This window comes from Rana temporaria, chromosome 10, assembly GCF_905171775.1.
Source record: "Rana temporaria chromosome 10, aRanTem1.1, whole genome shotgun sequence".
Classification (NCBI taxonomy): domain Eukaryota; kingdom Metazoa; phylum Chordata; class Amphibia; order Anura; family Ranidae; genus Rana; species Rana temporaria.
In genome coordinates, this window is record NC_053498.1 from 70,228,412 (window position 1) to 70,250,405 (window position 21,994).

Consider the following 21,994-nt stretch of genomic DNA (forward strand, 5'->3'; position numbering starts at 1 on the left):
CAAAGAAAAATGCATGGTGCCTACAGTGAAACATGGTGGTGGCTGTGTGCTTCTGTGGGACTGCACGAGTGCTGTTGGTGTCAGGGAGCTGCATTTCTTTTAATGGTATCATAAATTCACAGATGTACTGCTCTATATTGAGAGAGAAGATGCTACCTACCATCACTCCTTGCCATTGGTTGTCATGCACTTTTCCAACATGACAAATGATCCAAAACACGGGGAATTCTAAAGAGATAAGTTTAGCATCACTCTCCATACAGCATCCAGGCTCTAAAAGAGGTAATTCTTAAAGAATGGAAAAAGATAGATGTTAAAATATCTCGCCAACTTGGTGCTGTCCTTACAAATCATGGAAGTCATACAAAATACTAGATGTAGTCGTTTTTGTTGTGGGGTATATTCATTTTTGCATCAACTCATTTGAGTAAAACTGAAGATTTTGTAATCCAAGTTATATTATTAACCTTACTTTCATCTAATGGAGCTAAACAAATGTTCTATAAAACTCAGTTTTGTCAAAATTTGGGAAACTGCTCTTGTGTTCTTTGAAATGTTGATTGAATTCTTACTTTTCAAAAGGGGTGTACTCATTTATACTGAAATATACATATATATATATAATAAATAAATGTTTTGCCTTGCATTTTCACCTGAATGAGCTGTTATACAAGGTAAGGATTTACATATACTGTACATTAAGCCACTGTATCATCATAACAAGCGACTATCATTTTCAGCGATGGCAGCCTCTATGTTCTCCTAATACACATTTCCTTTAACAATACATGACCATTTGGCCACTAAAGATTTGTGTTGAAGGGACACAAATAACCAACGCCTACAAAACTCCAGTCTGTACCTGACCATAACGGACTATATTTCCATTCACCCTAAAGTGCGTCTATCTCAGAGTAATATGTAAACATCTTCCCAGCTCTTCCCTTAACTGCAGTTGAATTTTTAATGCCGATTCATAACTTAGAGCTTGATCACAAGACTGATAGGTCATCCTATAACACCGACTGGTTTTTCCCATTTTTCCATCCTCATACTGTTCCAGCAGCTCGATGGTAACAATGTTTCCCCAAGACACTCTCCGAGTTATGTTGTGAAACTCATTCTCATCAAACACAGCACCATCTTCAACCCAGAAACTAACATCATGGGTATAACATGGAGGGTAGAGAGAAAACGTCTTAAATGGTTTTAACTTTCCTTGACTGAACTGTTGTATGAATCGCTCATCATCTGTCCAAAGCAGTCTCCAGTCTTCAATGCCCAAAAGACACATGGCCAATAAATCCAGATTAAGAGTTATTATAATAAAGCTATGATCACTGCTCAATTCTTCAGAGGTAACTATCCTGATTGCTCCAATCATCTTATCAGAATCACCTGGAGACATGTTTATGAAATAATAAACACTAGTCTTTTGATGAAAATGTAAGCCGTGGACATTTAAAGGTTGTTCACTGGAATCCAGTTCATCATTCAGCAAAACTGATTTTGCAATAGAGGCCACAACATTCCCAATGGTTTCCATCACCAGCTTGAGCTGACTTGCCTTTGTGTCACTTGGAGAGCACAGAAACAAGACAAGTTCTTCGTAGACCGGCATCATCCATGGGGAGATTAAACATTTTCTGAAAACAGGTCCACTGAGCACATTGAGAGTATCTGGTATAAGGCTGCATCTCTGAGCTATGTCTTTAATGAAAGAAGTCAAGGAAGGCCTTAAATAACTTAGACCACTGCTGTTAGCTGTGGAATTATGAACTGAATCTTCAGTAACATTATGCTGAGAACAACTCGTATGGCTCCCTTGTGTACCATTAACACTTCCACATCCAATCTGGTGTCTATCCGTTACATGGAAAACATTTTGCCAGGACTCGGGACACTTAAAAACACTTGAGAAACTGGACACGTCACAAATGAGAGGAAACTTATCATCCAAAGTGTTTAAAGTAAAGTTTGTTTGAAAATGTTCAATAATATCATCATACAGCAGATTGACGGGATGGAATCGCTCTCTTCCAATTAAGTCCCTAAAGGAGAAAACAGAAAAAAAAGATTACAACATCTTCAATCCTTTGCACTGCTGAACCAAATTGTTTTCACAAAAAAAAACACATTAATATTCAGATTTTTGGCTGAACAATAAATGATGTTCCGATCGCTAATGATCGAAAAAAAAAAAAAAAGGATCTTCAGTGCCCAATGTAGGAGTGATTGGGCAGCTTTCCAGGAAAGTTACACCTTAAAATAAGCCCATGAGTTTCTTTTAACACTTTAACTGCTTATTCTATAGCTTGAGGCAATCAAATGTTAAAATCCAAAGTAAAGGCAGAAGACTTTGGAACTTTTCTCAGGCTTGCACTGCTGCTTCACTTGAAATATATTCCTCTGTACTTCCTGTGTGGAGACCAGGAAAGGATCTGAGGAAAATTTTTACAGAGACATCAACAAATGCTATTTTGATTTTAATAGAGTTGAGATTTTTAATGCAGTTATACCTTTATTGAATATTCCTCTAATCTTCATACATGGTGTGACAGGATGTGAGAGGAACACTCCCCACACAGAAAGAAAATAACATACAGTAGGTTTTATCTTTCTTCAGCATATAAAATGTTTTTGGGGCAAAAGTTCCTCTTTAAAAAAAAAAGTACAGCCAACCAAAGCTCGTTTGGCTGTACTTCTCCCGTGGTTTATAGGAGTGCAGTTTGTTTTCAGCAGAGAGCGGGCTCTAGTTCAGTCCAGGCTCAGGCGTCACCACGACCATAGAGTCAGGATCTGTCCACATGCCTGGACCGACACCCAGCTCAGCCTCTCAGCAAGCCGCTAAGAGCCTGAGCCAGCTGTTTCTGCCCTCTCCACAGCCCAGCACTCCAGTGAGCAAAGAGGGGGCAGAGCAGACAAATCAGCAGCTCTCTGCGCACAGAGCTATGAAAACCGAGCAATCAGCGGTGTTCTATGGCTCGGTTTTCAGTTCTCAACGTTATGCCTTGTACACACTATCGGTTCGTCTGATGAAAACAAACCAATGGATTTTTTCATCAGATATCCGATGAAGCTGACTTTCATCAGTCTTGCCTACACACCATCGGTTAAAGATCCGATCGTGTCCAATGCGGTGACGTAAAACACAACGACGTGCTGAGAAAAATGAAGTTCAACAGGAAGTGAGAGTAAATCCCTGCAAATTAAGAGAATTCCACGGGGAGCCCCACATCACCAGAACTAGTGACCCTATTGGAAGATTTCTCCTCCATTACCTTTCTGGGGACAACCCAACATTTTTGATTTTCTTTTACTTTCACTTTTAATGGTAATGGTAAACGGGACACAGAGAGGGTGAATCTCTAGCGGGGTCACAGAGAGCAATAAAAACTGATAAGCATTCGAATCCCTCTGAAATCTATCCCATAACTACCGTATTTTCGGCACCATAAGACGCAATTTTTTCTGTCTTATGGTGCAAATATACGACAGGCACTGCCCTGCCGCCAACCGCAATGTTCCCCGCAGGAAGAGAGGCAGGAGAGCGCGGGGACAGACATCCATACCCCTCGTGGGCACCAGGCGATCTCCTGACTGGGCATGACACTGTGCCTGAGACAGAAGACAAAGCATTCGGCCGCTCGGGCTGCTCTGTCTTCTGTCAGCCAGATGAGATAACATGAGGTCACTCTGCATTAATGGCAATGGTCACTCTGCATTTATGGCAATGGTCACTCTGCGTGTCACTCTGCATTTATGGCAATGGTCACTTTGCGTGTCACTCTGCATTTATGGCAATGGTCAGTCTGCATTTATGACAATGGTCACTCTGCATTTTTGGCAATGGTCACTCTGCGTGTCCCTCTGCATTTATGGCAATGGTCAGTCTGTATTTATGGGCACTGAAAAATATTTTATTACACTTTGTGGTTCAGAATATTTTTTTTCTTGTTTTCCTCCTCTAAAACCTAGGTGTGTCTTATGGAGCGAAAAATATGGTACGTTTGTCTTTAGTTATAGATTAAAGCATAGCTGTCAACACCTAAAGCATCAAGCACCTCCCTTAAATGGTAAAAGTTGGCTTTCCACTTCCTACTAGCCAATAAGGTTGCTTTTCACAAAGATAAGAAAGTAGAGAGGACACAGGAGGCAGGAAGGAGCAGGCCAGGTTTTAACATTGCTAGAGAGTTGTGAAATTACCTTTTTGTTTGCATGCCCTATGTTTTACGGTTCCTGGAAAACCTGTAGGTGTCTGCATTAGGGGCCTGTTTACACCATGAATTGCACAGGAATGTGCTGTGCATTCCTATGCGATACCTGTGTGATCCGGGTGCAGTGCAATTTTATCCCATTCATTTGAATAGGCTGAAACCGCACCATACCACACCAAAAGTAGTGCATGCACTATTTTATAAAATGAACAGGAACTGGATCGCATGGTGCTACTGTACTATTACAGTGACTACGTCATGTGGGAAATAACCCGGAAGAGCGAGAGAAAACATCTGAGGGGAGGTTGTGCAGATCCTGAGTGGTGTGCCAGGTACACAGAGCAGACGTCACCCAGGAGTGCTTTGTGGATTACATCCTGACTCTATTTGGGAATCGTGTATCGGAACCCCTTGACTATAGACGGGAGGATTCCAGAATATTCCTGCGAGGTCCATCATTCTACTAAGCTTGTTTGACCCCCCTGAGAAGGGCGGTCACTGGCTAGTCGGTAAACCTTGAATCTATCTTTTGGTGGCGGGTGCCTTCACGTATTGGATTCCACATCATTTTCCTCATATCACTGGATGTTATTTTGAACTGATTGAAGTTCTCCTCCTTGGGAATACTCACTCATGGACTTTATGTATCACTATTGATTGATTTTTTGTTGTTTTATACTTTTTTTACCGTTTTTTTCATTGGATTATATGGTTGCATATTCTTTTTCCAGCGCTACACTTTTTGTATATATTTTGTTGCACCTTATATCAGGGTTGTGGAGTTTAGCAGCAGGACATCCGTCAAGGATAATTTCATTCATTTATTCATTCACTTATATTTTGCACCTAGCGCAAATTCTCCACCTTCCCTCTTCCTTTTTTACCCATTCAGTTATTAACTGCAGTGCATTTTAAAAGCAGTGGGGGAAACGCTCACGGAACGTGGGTTTCTGGTGTGAACTGGCCCTTAATCATCTGGTCATTAATTTATTTTTCTTTCCATCTATACACATCCTTTTCTACAATGTTGCAGTTGACAGCTAACCCTGAATGAATACCGTCAGTATCACATACATTGTAATACATTTTAGTTTTTATAAACTTGAAACAATTTTTTTGCCAATACTGTAGACCTCATGACCCAAAGTGTGTTCTATCATAAGCTTCTTGCGTGCCAACATCTCTCCCGCTCTCTAGAGGGAGAGATGCTAGTCTGTTGACTTTCATACTGTATAATTTAATCAATATGGTTTGAGCATGACATGACTTGACTTGACAGGAGATTTTCACAACATATACATCCCATTAAAATAATCACCTGAATACTTGGTTGTCACAGTATTCCTGGTCATGGAGAGAAGCAGATGAGTCTGTCAGTCTATCTATCAGACATAATGCTTTCAAATTATCCAGTGGTAAACTTCTGGTGAAAATGTGATTCAATGAGCCATTCACATGGAAAGACTTTTCTTGGCTTCTGTGGAAGAATCACCATTACCGCATGAGATGTGTGAGGGGAAAGGAAAGAAATAAAACAGGAAGGAAAAAAGAGCAAAAAGTGAAAATGCATACAGGAGGCCTATCTGCCCAGATATATAAAAAACACACACCTTAGGCAGAGCAAAGGTAATAAAAAATAAGAACATTGTTACAGAAACATTGTAAATCAGTTATATGAGGACTAGCATTTCACAGGATACGACATTACTGAAAAAGCTTAAAGGGTCACTAAAGGAAATTTTTTTTTTTGCTGAAATGACTGTTTACAGGGCATAGAGACATAATAGTTAACTGATTCCTTTTAAAAATGATTAAAAATAGATAAAAAAACAATCATATAATGTGCCTGCAGTGTAGTTTCGTTTTTGCTGTTGTTTCCTGGTTCTCTGATGTACAGAGAGCCACTAGAGGGCAGTCAGCCAATAGAGAGCAGTGATACTTTGTCTAAAACTCCTCAGCACCAATCCAGTTTAGTTTTACTCACACCTACTTGATTAGTGACCACCGTGAGAAATCTCCCAGTACTGTGGTCATCAGGAAACAGGCAACCAGGAAGTGTCCAGAACAGAGAGGATTTACAGCAACATGAATGCAAAAACGAACAATGAGGACATGAAACCAGGACTGCAGCAAGGTAAAGGAAGCTATTTAGCTAAAAAAAAAAATTCCTTTAGTGACCCTTTAAAGGAGTTGTAAAGGAAATTTTTTTTTTTCTGAAATGACTGTTTACAGGGTATAGAGACATAATAGTTAACTGATTCCTTTTAAAAACGATTAAAAATCAATCATATAATGTACCTACAGTTTCATTTTTGCATGCCGTTTCCTGCTTCTGTGATGTACAGAGACTCAGAGCCAATACAGGGCAGTGATGGTTTGTAAAACGAAACTGTTTGGTGTTGAGGGGTTTTAGACACACAGTAATCACACCTTCTTGATTAGTGACCACAGAGAGAAAGCCCCAATGACTTTTTTTAATCAAGAAACAGACAACCAGGAAGTGTTCAGAACAGAGAAGAATTACAGCAACTTGAGAGCAAAAACGAACAATGAGGACATGAAACCAGGACTGCAGTAGGGTAAAGGAAGCCATTTAGCTAAAAAAAAAAAAAAAATCCTTTAGTGACCCTTTAAAGCTTGTCCTAAGTGAGGAAGATATGGCCATCTTGAGGATTCCAGTAAAGTAAAGTAATGTCTCTTGATATGCAAATATAAGGTTCAGGTAGGCTGAATGGCAAACCAGCTATCTAATGTCTGCAATCTCTGTGCTGAGACTCTTCTGTCAGAAAATGTAACTGGGGAAGCAAGACACCCCTCACTTGGCCGAATGATGCAGCAGAGGTCAGAGCAGGAAATCTAATAGGAAAAGCTACCAATGGGGTATGGAAGCAGGTGGGCGATTCAGCCCACCAGTATGCATCAGTGGTTAACAAATCACTTTTAGGTGGACCATTTAGAGTTCAGAATAGGGGGCCCCTAAAGCCACTTACGATTGAGGCTGCCAAGCTGGCAAACAATTATGGTTTATTTTTTTTCAATTTGAATTTCTGCAGAAGAACGGCAGATCCAGCAACAATAGTTGGTATTACCTGTAAAAGATCCTTAAAAGGAGAAGTATAGACAAAGCTTGTTTAGTTGGACTTCTATCGATCACAGGAGTGAAATTAGCTTTTCACTCCTGTGACTTTTCAGCAGAGAGCAGGCTGAATTCTGCCGACGTCACCAATGTCAGTACAGGCTCTGTGTCATCAGGACAGTACAGTCGGGATCCGCCAGGTGCCTGGATTGACACCCTGCTCAGCCTCTCAGCGAGTCACTGAGAGTCTGAGACGGCCGCTCCACCCCCTCCACAGCTCAGCATTCCAGGGAGCGAGAAAGGAGAAGAGCTGTGACTGACAGTCTACAGCTCTCTGCTCATGCGGCTGTGAAAACCGAGTGATGGGCGATGTTCAATCGCTCAGTTCTCAGTGTAGAGGTGCCGGGGCACCGATGCTGCATCCACCCAGGTAAGTATGAATCTGCAAAAAAAAATAAACCATTTCTTTACTTCTCTTTTGATCAACTGCCTGTTGGTAATAAAAACGTAAAACTTGTAGATCATATGCTTTGCTTCCTTGATAAAAAAAAAAAACCACAACATGCAAACATGCAGGAGATTTAGATGCCAGGTAAGGCCCTTCAGATATATACCACTGTTCACCAAGACAATCATAACCCATACACCGTTGGGTTATGATTATAGTTTACCTGTATCCCGTGCTCTGGTAACCACAGAACTGGTTGTAACTGAAGGGAGTCACAGCACTTAGGATGAATCCTGCCTTTGCTGCCATAGCCACTATTTGCCAGCTATTATGCCACTCCCTCATAGGCTCATCAGCAGGAGTGCCACCTTGTCCTTGGCACAAAGCCACATGAATGTCTCCGTTCTGAGCAAGGACTTCCACACAGCTATAAAACAAATAAACAAATAATGTGTAGTTAGTGCATGCTTTTAATATACTTAAATATAATGTCACTATAGTTCAGCCTTTCTCCTCCATCCTTTTACCCTAAAGGATCCTTTGCAATCATTTTCAGGCCTCAGGGAACCCCAGCTAAGAGTAGACCATTAGTGGTCATTGGGAAAATGCCCCTTCCATTGGTGGTGGTCAGTGGGAAGAATGCTTCTTAAATTGGAGGTCATAATGCCGCCCTTATAGTCCTAGTTCTGGCTCTGCCAAGTGGTGTTGAACCTAGAACTAAGCAGGCACCATCACATGGAAGGTCAGTTAGCCACAGCTTAACCACTTCAGCCCCGAAAGAATTGGCTGCTCAATGACCAGGCACTGTGTCAATTTAACTGACAATTGCGTGGTCATGAGATGTTGTACTCAAACAGACGTCCTTTTTTCCCCACAAATAGAGCTTTCTTTTGGTGGCATTTGATCATCTCTGCGGTTTTTATTTTTTGCGCTATAAACCAAAAAAGAGCAGCAATTTTGGAAAAACACAATATTTTGTAACATTTGTTTTAAAAAAAAAGCAATTTTTTTTCCGAAGTTTAAGCCTATACGTATTCTTCTACATATTTTTGGCAATAAAAATCTCAAAAAGCGTATATTGATTGGTTTGCGCAAAAGTTATAGCGTCTACAAAACAGAAGATAGATTTATGGCATTTTTATTATTATTATTTTTTTTTACTAGTAACGGCGGTGATCTGTGATTTTTATCGGGACTGCGACATTATGGTGGACATATTGGACACTTTTGACACATTTTTGGGACCATTGGCATTTATACAGCGATTAGTGCTATAAAAATGCACTGATTATTGTGTAAATGTCACTGGCAAAAAAGGGGTTAACACTAGGAGGCGAGCAAGGGGTTAACTTTGTTTCCCATGTGTGTGTTCTAACTGCGGGGGATGGGACTGACTATAGGAGATGAGATGATTAAAAAGTGATCAGCGCTACAGTATATGTGAAAAAAGACAATAAAAAAAATGGCTTAGGAGCCAACACTCAGTGAGCTGTAGCCTATCCGATAGGCACAAAAGTGTGCCTATCGGATGGGCTACAGCAGCCAAACCATACAGTGTGGTTTGGCTGCTGTAGCCCATCCGATAGGCACACTTTTGGGTGTTTTTGCTGCTGTAGCCCATCAGATCACTGCACAGCTCACTGAGTGTTGGCTCCTAAGCCATTTTTTTTTATTGTTTATTGTGTTTTTTCACATATACGCTGATATAGCGCTGATCACTTTTTAATCATATATGTTTATGGTTTTTGTGCACCTTTAGATTTAGCAGCTTCAGTAATTCATATACTCTTTTGTTCACGTGGTACACGTTCCATTACTCGCAGTAGCGCAATAGACTTCTCTCATATAGGAGATGAGAGATTGTGGTTCCCAGCTCGAAGAAACTCACAATATCTCTCTCTCCTCACAGAACTGGGATGTGTGTGTTTACACACATGTCCCTGTTCTGCCTTTCGTGCCCGTGATCGCGCGTGGCAGGCGGTTATCGCGGCCACGAGCATTGGCACCCCCGCCTCCAACGGCGTGCGTATGCCTGCTATCCCACTTAAAGGGACCGACGTACAGCTACGACGGTTCGCTGGATCGTGGCGCCCTGCCGCCGTATAATGACGGCGGCTGGTCGGCAAGCAGTTAAAAGAAGAAGTCCAGTCAAAACTCGCTTGGCTGTACTTCTCCCATGGATCACAGGAGTGTAGTGTAGTTTTGCACTCCTGTGACCCGTTTTTAGCAGAGAGAGGGCTGAAGTCCGCTCTCTGCTGGGTCATTGCAACAATAAAGTGACGATGTCCGTAATAGTAAACAAGCTATTATTATTGCCGATGTTGGCTTATAAATGATTGACATCCTGAATCACCAACTAGATCTGAAGAAACAGCGGAAGCTGTAAAACGAATCATCGGACACGTCCTAGCGTCACTTCCGGTTTACGGACCTTCTCGAGCTTGCGTTACATGCTGGTACGCAGTTCCGGTTCCCAGGCATCTTCGAGGACGTACGGCGTCCAGCTAAGCCATCAGACTGGTTGAAGAGGCCGCTCTGCAGTTCCATCCTTTTGCAGTTTTCCAGAACGCCGCTCTTTATGTTACTCTGGACCGCACAGTGACTATGGACTCCATCAATATTATCCATATTTGCCTGATTCTCACTTCTATTATGTGAGTAGCCATTTGGCTTATTTTACTTTTAAATAAATTGTTCAGCACATGCTGCATTTAGTCTGGTGCGCCTTACCTCTCTTTTACCTGTTTTTCCAGAGTTTGCTTCAACTTCCAAGGAAGCTGCCACTGGTGCAAAGAACTGACCCCTTTCATTTATTGCTGGGACTTTTAGTTCTACAATTATCTTGTATTCATTGCTGCCATTATTGATATGTTGCTTGGGTGGTCTTTGTGCCATTTTTTCCCTTTCTGTTAGAAGCCGATTTACTAAAACTAGAGAGTGCAAAATCTGGGGCTGCTGTGCATGGTAGCCAATAAACCTCTTTATTTCTGCTTTGTTGTGTTGTTCTTTTTGATTTTATATTTTGTTACACAGGGACATTGATGCACATAACGCTATGAAATGTACCTTCATCAGTGATACACATACTAGTAAGATATCTAGGAAATCAGAGACTTTCTGTGATTCAGTAAATGGTGTCATTGTCTAAGGGCTCCTGATGCACCATTATTTGCATCATCTGCAATGTTCATGCTTGTGTAAAACATCCACCCTCTCTGTAAAGCCTCTTATCCTCATCTACCAGATTTTGCTGAGCACATTATATCTGCACCAAGTAAATATGCAAAACGCAGCCACCGTGCCATCAAAACACAGCCACCGTACCCTCCACACTCCTCTCCTGCACATACTGCCCCCATCATACCCTCCACACTCCTCTCCTGCACATACTGCCCCCATCATACCCTCCACACTCCTCTCCTGCACATACTGCCCCCATCATACCCTCCACACTCCTCTCCCGTACATACTGCCCCCACCATACCCTCCACACTCCTCTCCTGCACATACTGCCCCCATCATGCCCTCCACACTCCTCTCCTGTACATACTGCCCTCCATCATACCATCAGCACTCCTCTGCTGCACATACTGGTCACTGTTACACCCTCTTCACTCCTTTCCTGCAAGTATTACCTACTCTCTGCACTCATTTCTTGTACATAATGTCTAATGTCACTCCTTTCCTACACATACCAACATACGGGCCACACTCTTGTACATACTGCTGAAAATTCTGCACTCCCTTCCTACACATACTGTAATACCCTCTGTACTTAATGAAAATGAAAAGGTGAACTAATGCCCCTGATCTCCACTGCACTTACCTCTGTAGTAATGGAAGCGCTTTTTTTTTTGTTTAAATTATTGTGCTGAGGTTTATTTATGTCAGTGAGACTCTTTTTTGATTTTATAGGTAAATATAATTATTTTGTTTTATTTAATCATGCCCCTTGAGGCCCCTCCCACAATATGGCCACACCCACCACCGTATGCAGTGGCATGTTCAGGTTTGGCTTGAGGAAAAGGTGGCAACCCTAGTTCAAACCCCACATGAGAAGTATCGCCAGAGTGAGAGCAATCATAAAGCGACGCCCATGGAGATTTTTTAGGTACCGTAGTTTGACGCTATTCCATGAAAGTGCGCAATTTTAAATCATAACATGGGGTAATGTTCGTGGGGGGGGGGGCTGTGTAATGTAAAAGGGTCCAGAGGTGTGGGGTTGTGTAATGTAAAGGAGTCCAGATTATTATCTTCATTTATTAGCAGGTAAATGCAGCTCTTCATGATTCACATACATTGAATCCGGCCCTTAAGTGTAAAAAGGTTGCTGACCCCAGCTTTACAGGCTCCCAAAAAAAAAGTGAATTTTTTTTTTTTTTAAAGGTGAATTTGTCCTTTAACCACTTTCCGCCCAGTCAATAGCAGATTGACGTCCGGGAAGTGGTTCTGAAATCCTGACTGGACGTCTATTGATGTCCTGCAGGATTTCATGCCGGCGCGCGCCCGTTCTGACACCCTGCATCTCCGATCTCGGTAAAGAGCCTCCGGCTGATCACGATGTAAACAGGAAGAGCCGTTGATGGCTCTTCCTCACTCGCGTCTGACAGACGCGAGTACAGGAGAGCCGATCGGCGGCTCTCCTGACAGGGGGGGTTCACGCTGATTGTTTATCAGCGCAGCCCCCCCGTGGATGCCCACACTGGACCACCAGGGAAGCCCACACTGGACCACCAGGAAAGGGCAAAAAATAAAAATAAATAAGGAAAAAAAAAAGGCAGTAAAAAAAAAAAAAAAGATGCCAATCAGTGCCCACAAATGGGCACTGACTGGCAACATGGATCCATCAGTGCCACCTCTCAGTGTCCATCAGAGCCACCCCACAGTGTCCATCAGTGCCACCCCACAGTGTCCATCAGTGCCACCCCACAGTGCCCATCCATGCCCAGTGCCCACCTATCAGTGCCCATCTGTGCAACCCATAAGTACCCATCAGTGCCGCCCATCTGTGCCACCTATGAGTGCCGCCCATGAGTGCCGCCCACCAGCGCGGCCTATCAGTGCCCATCAGTACTACACCATCGGTGTCCATCAGTGCCACCGCATCAGTGCCCATCAGTGCTGCCATATCAGTGCCCGTAATTGAAAGAGAAAACTTACTTATTTACAAAAAAATTACAGAAAAAAATAAAAACTTAATTTTTTTCAAAATTTTCAGTCTTTTTTTAGTTGTTGCACAAAAAAATAAATCGCAGAGGTGATCAAATACCACCAAAAGAAATCTCTATTTGTGGGGAAAAAAGGACGCCAATTTTGTTTGGGTACAGTGTAGCATGACCGCGCAATTGTCATTCAAAGTGCAACAGCGCTGAAGGCTGAAAATTGGCTTGGGCGGGAAGGTGCGTAAGTGCCTGGTATGAAAGTGGTTAATGCAACAATAATAGTGCTATTATAAAGTGTTTGTGTGCTGGGTCATCATATGCCTTCTGTGTGCTTTAGATGAGCTTTCTCGGAATGTCCTCTGACTGTGTGTGCAATTTGTTGGTGAAGACATGAGCTGGCAATGAAGAGGTAGAAAACATTCTAGGGAAGAATATAACATTGTAAAGGAGAATACAGGGGGTGTAGGGGGGATGTAAGAGTCCTCTAAAGGAGAGATAAGATTTAGATGGAGCTGCTGATAGAATCTTTTACACATTCAGGATAAGATTATAAAAGCACAAACACGTGTCCACTTCATTAAAAAGGATACTTACTGACCTAAGAAAAAACTTCCAGAGCAAATCCCTGTTCTTCCTTACTCCAGCCTTCCTCCCACAATGTGGGAAATTAAAGATAATGCGGTCATAAAGATGATTAGTTAGGAAAACATAATCTTTTAGTCTTGTAGCATCCACTTCAAAGTATACCAGAGCTCCTGTTGTAGTACAAACACAGAAAAAGTCATAAATAAAAAAATAAATAAAAAAAGGGGTGTAACATGTAACGCGGTACAAATCTACTGGCCCCTGACCCTCCCCGGTGCAGTGTCACATTCTGCTCCATATCGCAGAAATTAACATCTAAACGTTCGTCGGATTTAAAAACACTGGGCCAGATTCTCGTAGATCGGCGTATTTTTGTGCCGGCGTAACGTATCCTCATTACGTTACGCCTCCGCAACTAAGATGGGCAAGTGCTGTATTCTCAAAGCACTTGCTCCGTACGTTGCGGCGGCGTATCGTAAATAGGCCGGCGTAAGCCCGCCTAATTCAAATTTGGAACAGGGGTGTGTGTTTTATGTAAATAACTTGTGACCCGACGTGATTGACGTTTTTCACGAACGGCGCATGCGCCGTCCGTGGAATATCCCAGTGTGCATTGCTCCAAAGTACGCCGCAAGGACGTATTGGTTTCGACGTGAACGTAAATGACGTCAAGCCCTATTCACGGACGACTTACGCAAACGACGTAAAATATTCAAAATTCGACGCGGGAACGACGTCCATACTTAACATTGGTACGCCGCATGTATGCCTCATATAGCAGGGGTAACTTTACGCCGGGAAAAGCCTAACGTAAACGGCGTATCTGTACTGTGTCGGCCTGGCATACGTTAGTGAATTCGCGTATCTAGCTGATTTACATATTTCTAGGCGTAAATCAGCGTACACTCCCCTAGCGGCCAGCGTAAATATGCAGTTAAGATCCGACGGCGTAACAGACTTATGCCGGTCGGATCTAATAGAAATCTATGCGTAACTGATTCTATGAATCAGGCGCATAGATACGACCTGCCGTCGCATCTCCTTTGAGAATCTGGGCCACTGTATTTAAGCATAAAAGCTCAGTTTTGTGTTGAAAATAAGTGTGAAATCTAAAACTCAGATGGGTGTAACAAGATGTCCGCTTGCCCCCTTCACACTCTATCATTACTATGCAGGAGTGTGGGGTGTAGCAAGATGGCGGCGACAGAACGTGACTTCCGGAGCATTCTGTGATGGGGAGCAGAATGTGACAACACACCGGCTCCCTGATGTGACAGGCGGCAGGCAATCTTCCCCGATGCGCTGTCATTCTCTGCTCGCGGCTGTAATGTACTGCAATACAGATAAAAAAATCTATGAAAAAAATTGTGTGGGGTTCCCACCCAGTCCATACCAGGCGAGCGCGCCCCCCCTCCTGAACCATACCAGGCAACTTGCCCTCAACATAGTGGGGTGGCTGCTTTTGGGCAGGGGCTCTCCGCCAAAGAACCACATGCCCTCAACATGGGGGGGGGGGCTTTCCCCCACAGCCCTGGGCAGTGGTTGTGGGGGATCTGTGGGCAGGGGGCTTATCGGAGCTACACTGCGGGGGTGCCAAAGCTCGTGACTGGCGGTCGCGGGCACGAGAGGCAGAACAGTGACTTGGCTGCTATGGGCAATGGTTGTGCACAGAGCAACCCTGATCCTCCTCTTCTGGGGTCCCTTGATGTCACTCCTTGCTCTTCCCCCTCCCTGAGTGCCTACCACAGAACGCTGCTTTTTATTGGGGCACTCGTGTGTACTCGATCCCGAGCTGGGCTGTTTTACGTCTGTTCAGACACACAGCCCAGCTCAACCTCTGTGCTCTGTTCACAGGTTTTGACTGACAGCACCAGGACCCAATGGTTCCCGCTGCTCTTAGCCAAGCCTGTAAAAGCCATGAGAGGGGAGAGGAGCAGCTGCAGATGTGCACAGCGCTGGATTCTGTTCAAGAATTGTCTCGACTTCTGAGGGCTAATAGAAACACGATTCTGAGGCAGGGATTCAGGAAATTATACCCTGCTCACTCGGTACCACCAACTACGCAATGTAAGAGTATCAGAGATGGGGACATGCGGGTGGTGGTCCATCTCACAACGGCTTCTACAGACATTTCTTCGGTGCCCTGCATTTGCCATCATCAGAGGGGACTACAAGGGTTTCAAACACAATGCCTTGGCAATCACTTGTAATAATAACGTTTTACAACATGACAGGTCATAAAAAATATAAGCAAGTTTACTAGGACTTCTGCAAATCACTTTAAGACTAGAGATAGGCTAGACTAGAGCTCAGGGAGTTTCTTGTGTGCGCCAAGCCAAACCAGTTCTAAAAGCGATCACTGCTGGACTTCCAGCAATAACAGAAATGAATGGGTTAATAATGATGAGAGGTATAATGTATTCCTTTTTACCGTTTTTTCTGAGCTGCTCCACATTGGTAGATGAGAGAGGCTGTTTGGATATTGAATCTTCTGTCTCATAACAAGTCGCAACAATGAGATCCTTCCCTTGGATGAAGTCAGAGAGGGATGCAGAATAAGAAAAGTTCCCTTCGCCCACTAACAAGATACACGGCATCTTTCTGCTCCAATCCTGTGTTAAGGGAAACGGAAAGTACTAGAGATAAAATGTAAGAACAAACTTAGACTAAATTTTAATGCAGTGGTTTCTGAATCTATTCAGAGTGTCTAGAACATCATATCGGCCACCAGGAAGACTGTGCTAGCCATAAGGCCTGGTTCACACCTATGCGGATTTTATGCACTACAGTCATTTACCCCCAGCACTGGTCTCAGCGGACGCACTATTAACCCCCAGCACTGGTCTCAGCGGACGCACTATTAACCCCCAGCACTGGTCTCAGCGGACGCACTATTAACCCCCAGCACTGGTCTCAGCGGACGCACTATTAACCCCCAGCACTGGTCTCAGCGGACGCACTATTAACCCCCAGCACTGGTCTCAGCGGACGCACTATTAACCCCCAGCACTGGTCTCAGCGGACGCACTATTAACCCCCAGCACTGGTCTCAGCGGACGCACTATTAACCCACAGCACTGGTCTCAGCAGACACACTAACCCCCAGCACTGGTCTCAGCAGACACACTAACCCCCAGCACTGGTCTCAGCAGACGCACTATTAACCCCCAGCACTGGTCTCAGCAAACACACTATTAACCCCCAGCACTGGTCTCAGCAGACACACTATTAACCTCCAGCACTGGTCTCAGCAAACACACTATTAACCTCCAGCACTGGTCTCAGCGGACGCACTATTAACCCCCAGCACTGGTCTCAGCGGACGCACTATTAACCCCCAGCACTGGTCTCAGTGGACGCACTATTAACCCCCAGCACTGGTCTCAGCAAACACACTATTAACCTCCAGCACTGGTCTCAGCGGACGCACTATTAACCCCCAGCACTGGTCTCAGCGGACGCACTATTAACCTCCAGCACTGGTCTCAACAGACGCACTATTAACCTCCAGCACTGGTCTCAGCGGACGCACTATTAACCCCCAGCACTGGTCTCAGTGGACGCATTATTAACCCCCAGCACTGGTCTCAGCAAACACACTATTAACCCCCAGCACTGGTCTCAGCAGACGCACTATTAACCCCCAGCACTGGTCTCAGCGGACGCACTATTAACCCCCAGCACTGGTCTCAGTGGATGCACTATTAACCCCCAGCACTGGTCTCAGTGGACGCATTATTAACCCCCAGCACTGGTCTCAGCAAACACACTATTAACCTCCAGCACTGGTCTCAGCGGACGCACTATTAACCCCCAGCACTGGTCTCAGCGGACGCACTATTAACCCCCAGCACTGGTCTCAGTGGATGCACTATTAACCCCCAGCACTGGTCTCAGCAAACACACTATTAACCTCCAGCACTGGTCTCAGCGGACGCACTATTAACCCCCAGCACTGGTCTCAGTGGACGCATTATTAACCCCCAGCACTGGTCTCAGCAAACACACTATTAACCTCCAGCACTGGTCTCAGCGGACGCACTATTAACCCCCAGCATTGGTCTCAGTGGACGCACTATTAACCTCCAGCACTGGTCTCAGCGGACGCACTATTAACCCCCAGCACTGGTCTCAGCGGACACACTATTAACCCCCAGCACTGGTCTCAGCGGACACACTATTAACCCCCAGCACTGGTCTCAGCGCAAGCACTATTAACCCCCAGCACTGGTCTCAGCAGACGCACTATTAACCTCCAGCACTGGTCTCAGCGGACGCACTATTAACCCCCAGCACTGGTCTCAGCGGACGCACTATTAACCCCCAGCACTGGTCTCAGTGGACGCACTATTAACCCCCAGCACTGGTCTCAGCAAACACACTATTAACCTCCAGCACTGGTCTCAGCGGACGCACTATTAACCCCCAGCACTGGTCTCAGCGGACGCACTATTAACCTCCAGCACTGGTCTCAACAGACGCACTATTAACCTCCAGCACTGGTCTCAGCGGACGCACTATTAACCCCCAGCACTGGTCTCAGTGGACGCATTATTAACCCCCAGCACTGGTCTCAGCAAACACACTATTAACCCCCAGCACTGGTCTCAGCAGACGCACTATTAACCCCCAGCACTGGTCTCAGCGGACGCACTATTAACCCCCAGCACTGGTCTCAGTGGATGCACTATTAACCCCCAGCACTGGTCTCAGTGGACGCATTATTAACCCCCAGCACTGGTCTCAGCAAACACACTATTAACCTCCAGCACTGGTCTCAGCGGACGCACTATTAACCCCCAGCACTGGTCTCAGTGGATGCACTATTAACCCCCAGCACTGGTCTCAGCAAACACACTATTAACCTCCAGCACTGGTCTCAGCGGACGCACTATTAACCCCCAGCACTGGTCTCAGTGGACGCATTATTAACCCCCAGCACTGGTCTCAGCAAACACACTATTAACCTCCAGCACTGGTCTCAGCGGACGCACTATTAACCCCCAGCATTGGTCTCAGTGGACGCACTATTAACCTCCAGCACTGGTCTCAGCGGACGCACTATTAACCCCCAGCACTGGTCTCAGCGGACACACTATTAACCCCCAGCACTGGTCTCAGCGGACACACTATTAACCCCCAGCACTGGTCTCAGCGCAAGCACTATTAACCCCCAGCACTGGTCTCAGCAGACGCACTATTAACCCCCAGCACTGGTCTCAGTAGGCGCACTATTAACCCCCAGCACTGGTCTCAGCAGACGCACTATTAACCCCCAGCACTGGTCTCAGCGGACGCACTATTAACCCCCAGCACTGGTCTCAGCGGACGCACTATTAACCCCCAGCACTGGTCTCAGCGGACGCACTATTAACCCCCAGCACTGATCTCAGCAGACGCACTATTAACCCCCAGCACTGGTCTCAGCGGACGCACTATTAACCCCCAGCACTGGTCTCAGCAGACGCACTATTAACCCCCAGCACTGGTCTCAGCGGACACACTATTAACCCCCAGCACTGGTCTCAGCGGACACACTATTAACCCCCATCACTGGTCTCAGCGCAAGCACTATTAACCCCCAGCACTGGTCTCAGCAGACGCACTATTAACCCCCAGCACTGGTCTCAGCGGACGCACTATTAACCCCCAGCACTGGTCTCAGCGGACGCACTATTAACCCCCAGCACTGGTCTCAGCGGACGCACTATTAACCCCCAGCACTGGTCTCAGCGGACGCACTATTAACCCCCAGCACTGGTCTCAGCGGACGCACTATTAACCCCCAGCACTGGTCTCAGCAGACGCACTATTAACCCCCAGCACTGGTCTCAGCAGACGCACTATTAACCCCCCAGCACTGGTCTCAGCAGACGCACTATTAACCCCCAGCACTGGTCTCAGCAGACGCACTATTAACCCCCAGCACTGGTCTCAGCGGACACACTATTAACCCCCAGCACTGGTCTCAGCGGACACACTATTAACCCCCAGCACTGGTCTCAGCGCAAGCACTATTAACCCCCAGCACTGGTCTCAGCAGACGCACTATTAACCCCCAGCACTGGTCTCAGTAGGCGCACTATTAACCCCCAGCACTGGTCTCAGCGGACGCACTATTAACCCCCAGCACTGGTCTCAGCGGACGCACTATTAACCCCCAGCACTGGTCTCAGCGGACGCACTATTAACCCCCAGCACTGGTCTCAGCAGACGCACTATTAACCCCCAGCACTGGTCTCAGCGGACGCACTATTAACCCCCAGCACTGGTCTCAGCGGACACACTATTAACCCCCAGCACTGGTCTCAGCAGACGCACTATTAACCCCCAGCACTGGTCTCAGTGGACACACTATTAACCCCCAGCACTGGTCTCAGCTGACGCACTATTAACCCCCAGCACTGGTCTCAGCAGACACACTATTAACCCCCAGCACTGGTCTCAGCGGACGCACTATTAACCCCCAGCACTGGTCTCAGCGGACACACTATTAACCCCCAGCACTGGTCTCAGCAGACGCACTATTAACCCCCAGCACTGGTCTCAGCGCAAGCACTATTAACCCCCCAGCACTGGTCTCAGCAGACACACTATTAACCCCCAGCACTGGTCTCAGCGGACGCACTATTAACCCCCAGCACTGGTCTCAGCGGACACACTATTAACCCCCAGCACTGGTCTCAGCGCAAGCACTATTAACCCCCAGCACTGGTCTCAGCAGACGCACTATTAACCCCCAGCACTGGTCTCAGTAGGCGCACTATTAACCCCCAGCACTGGTCTCAGCGGACGCACTATTAACCCCCAGCACTGGTCTCAGCGGACGCACTATTAACCCCCAGCACTGGTCTCAGCGGACACACTATTAACCCCCAGCACTGGTCTCAGCGGACGCACTATTAACCCCCAGCACTGGTCTCAGCGGACACACTATTAACCCCCAGCACTGGTCTCAGCGCAAGCACTATTAACCCCCAGCACTGGTCTCAGCAAACACACTATTAACCTCCAGCACTGGTCTCAGCAGACGCACTATTAACCCCCAGCACTGGTCTCAGTGGACGCATTATTAACCCCCAGCACTGGTCTCAGCAAACACACTATTAACCTCCAGCACTGGTCTCAGCAGACGCACTATTAACCCCCAGCACTGGTCTCAGCGCAAGCACTATTAACCCCCCAGCACTGGTCTCAGCAGACACACTATTAACCCCCAGCACTGGTCTCAGCGCAAGCACTATTAACCCCCAGCACTGGTCTCAGCAAACACACTATTAACCTCCAGCACTGGTCTCAGCGCAAGCACTATTAACCCCCAGCACTGGTCTCAGCGCAAGCACTATTAACCCCCAGCACTGGTCTCAGCGGACGCACTATTAACCCCCAGCACTGGTCTCAGCAGACGCACTATTAACCCCCAGCACTGGTCTCAGCAGACACACTATTAACCCCCAGCACTGGTCTCAGCGGACGCACTATTAACCCCCCGCACTGGTCTCAGCAGACGCACTATTAACCCCCAGCACTGGTCTCAGCAGACACACTATTAACCCCCAGCACTGGTCTCAGCGCAAGCACTATTAACCCCCAGCACTGGTCTCAGCAGACGCACTATTAACCCCCAGCACTGGTCTCAGTAGGCGCACTATTAACCCCCAGCACTGGTCTCAGCGGACGCACTATTAACCCCCAGCACTGGTCTCAGCGGACGCACTATTAACCCCCAGCACTGGTCTCAGCGGACGCACTATTAACCCCCAGCACTGGTCTCAGCGGACACACTATTAACCCCCAGCACTGGTCTCAGCGCAAGCACTATTAACCCCCAGCACTGGTCTCAGCAGACGCACTATTAACCCCCAGCACTGGTCTCAGCGCAAGCACTATTAACCCCCAGCACTGGTCTCAGCGGACGCACTATTAACCCCCAGCACTGGTCTCAGCGGACGCACTATTAACCCCCAGCACTGGTCTCAGCGGACACACTATTAACCCCCAGCACTGGTCTCAGCGGACGCACTATTAACCCCCAGCACTGGTCTCAGCGGACACACTATTAACCCCCAGCACTGGTCTCAGCAGACGCACTATTAACCCCCAGCACTGGTCTCAGCGGACGCACTATTAACCCCCAGCACTGGTCTCAGCAGACGCACTATTAACCCCCAGCACTGGTCTCAGCAAACACACTATTAACCCCCAGCACTGGACTATTAATCCCGGGCGATTTCTGATGAGCATGCTGGAAAACAGCAGCCAACCAACTTCCGATCACTGCTCTCCAACAATGGCGGAGAGCACTGATCAAAGTGTTCTGGTGGGGGGGGGGGGCATCCCTGTCAGAATACAACAGCACAGCAGGGGAGATCACTGGTGTCAGTGGAAGGAATAGTGCCCCATCATTGGTGTCAGTGGGAGGAATAGTGCCCCATCATTGGTGTCAGTGGGAGGAATACTGCCCCATCATTGCCATCAACGGGAGGAATAGTGCCCCATCATTGGT

The 21,994-nt window shown here is 46.3% G+C and overlaps 1 protein-coding gene across 1 annotated transcript in view; it reads right to left on the bottom strand.

Annotated features, from left to right (window-relative positions):
* The window catches only part of FDXACB1 (ferredoxin-fold anticodon binding domain containing 1), a 24,338-nt gene continuing 2,344 nt past the window's right edge, over positions 1-21,994 (bottom strand). Inside the window, exons 2-6 of the mRNA XM_040325409.1 lie at positions 15,920-16,100; positions 13,502-13,658; positions 7,965-8,168; positions 5,536-5,694; positions 1-2,051 (exon numbers count right to left, since the gene is read on the bottom strand). Of these exons, the coding sequence (XP_040181343.1) occupies positions 905-2,051; positions 5,536-5,694; positions 7,965-8,168; positions 13,502-13,658; positions 15,920-16,085 (1,833 nt within the window). The 5' untranslated portion in view covers positions 16,086-16,100 and the 3' untranslated portion in view covers positions 1-904. The remainder of the gene's footprint in view (positions 2,052-5,535; positions 5,695-7,964; positions 8,169-13,501; positions 13,659-15,919; positions 16,101-21,994) is intronic.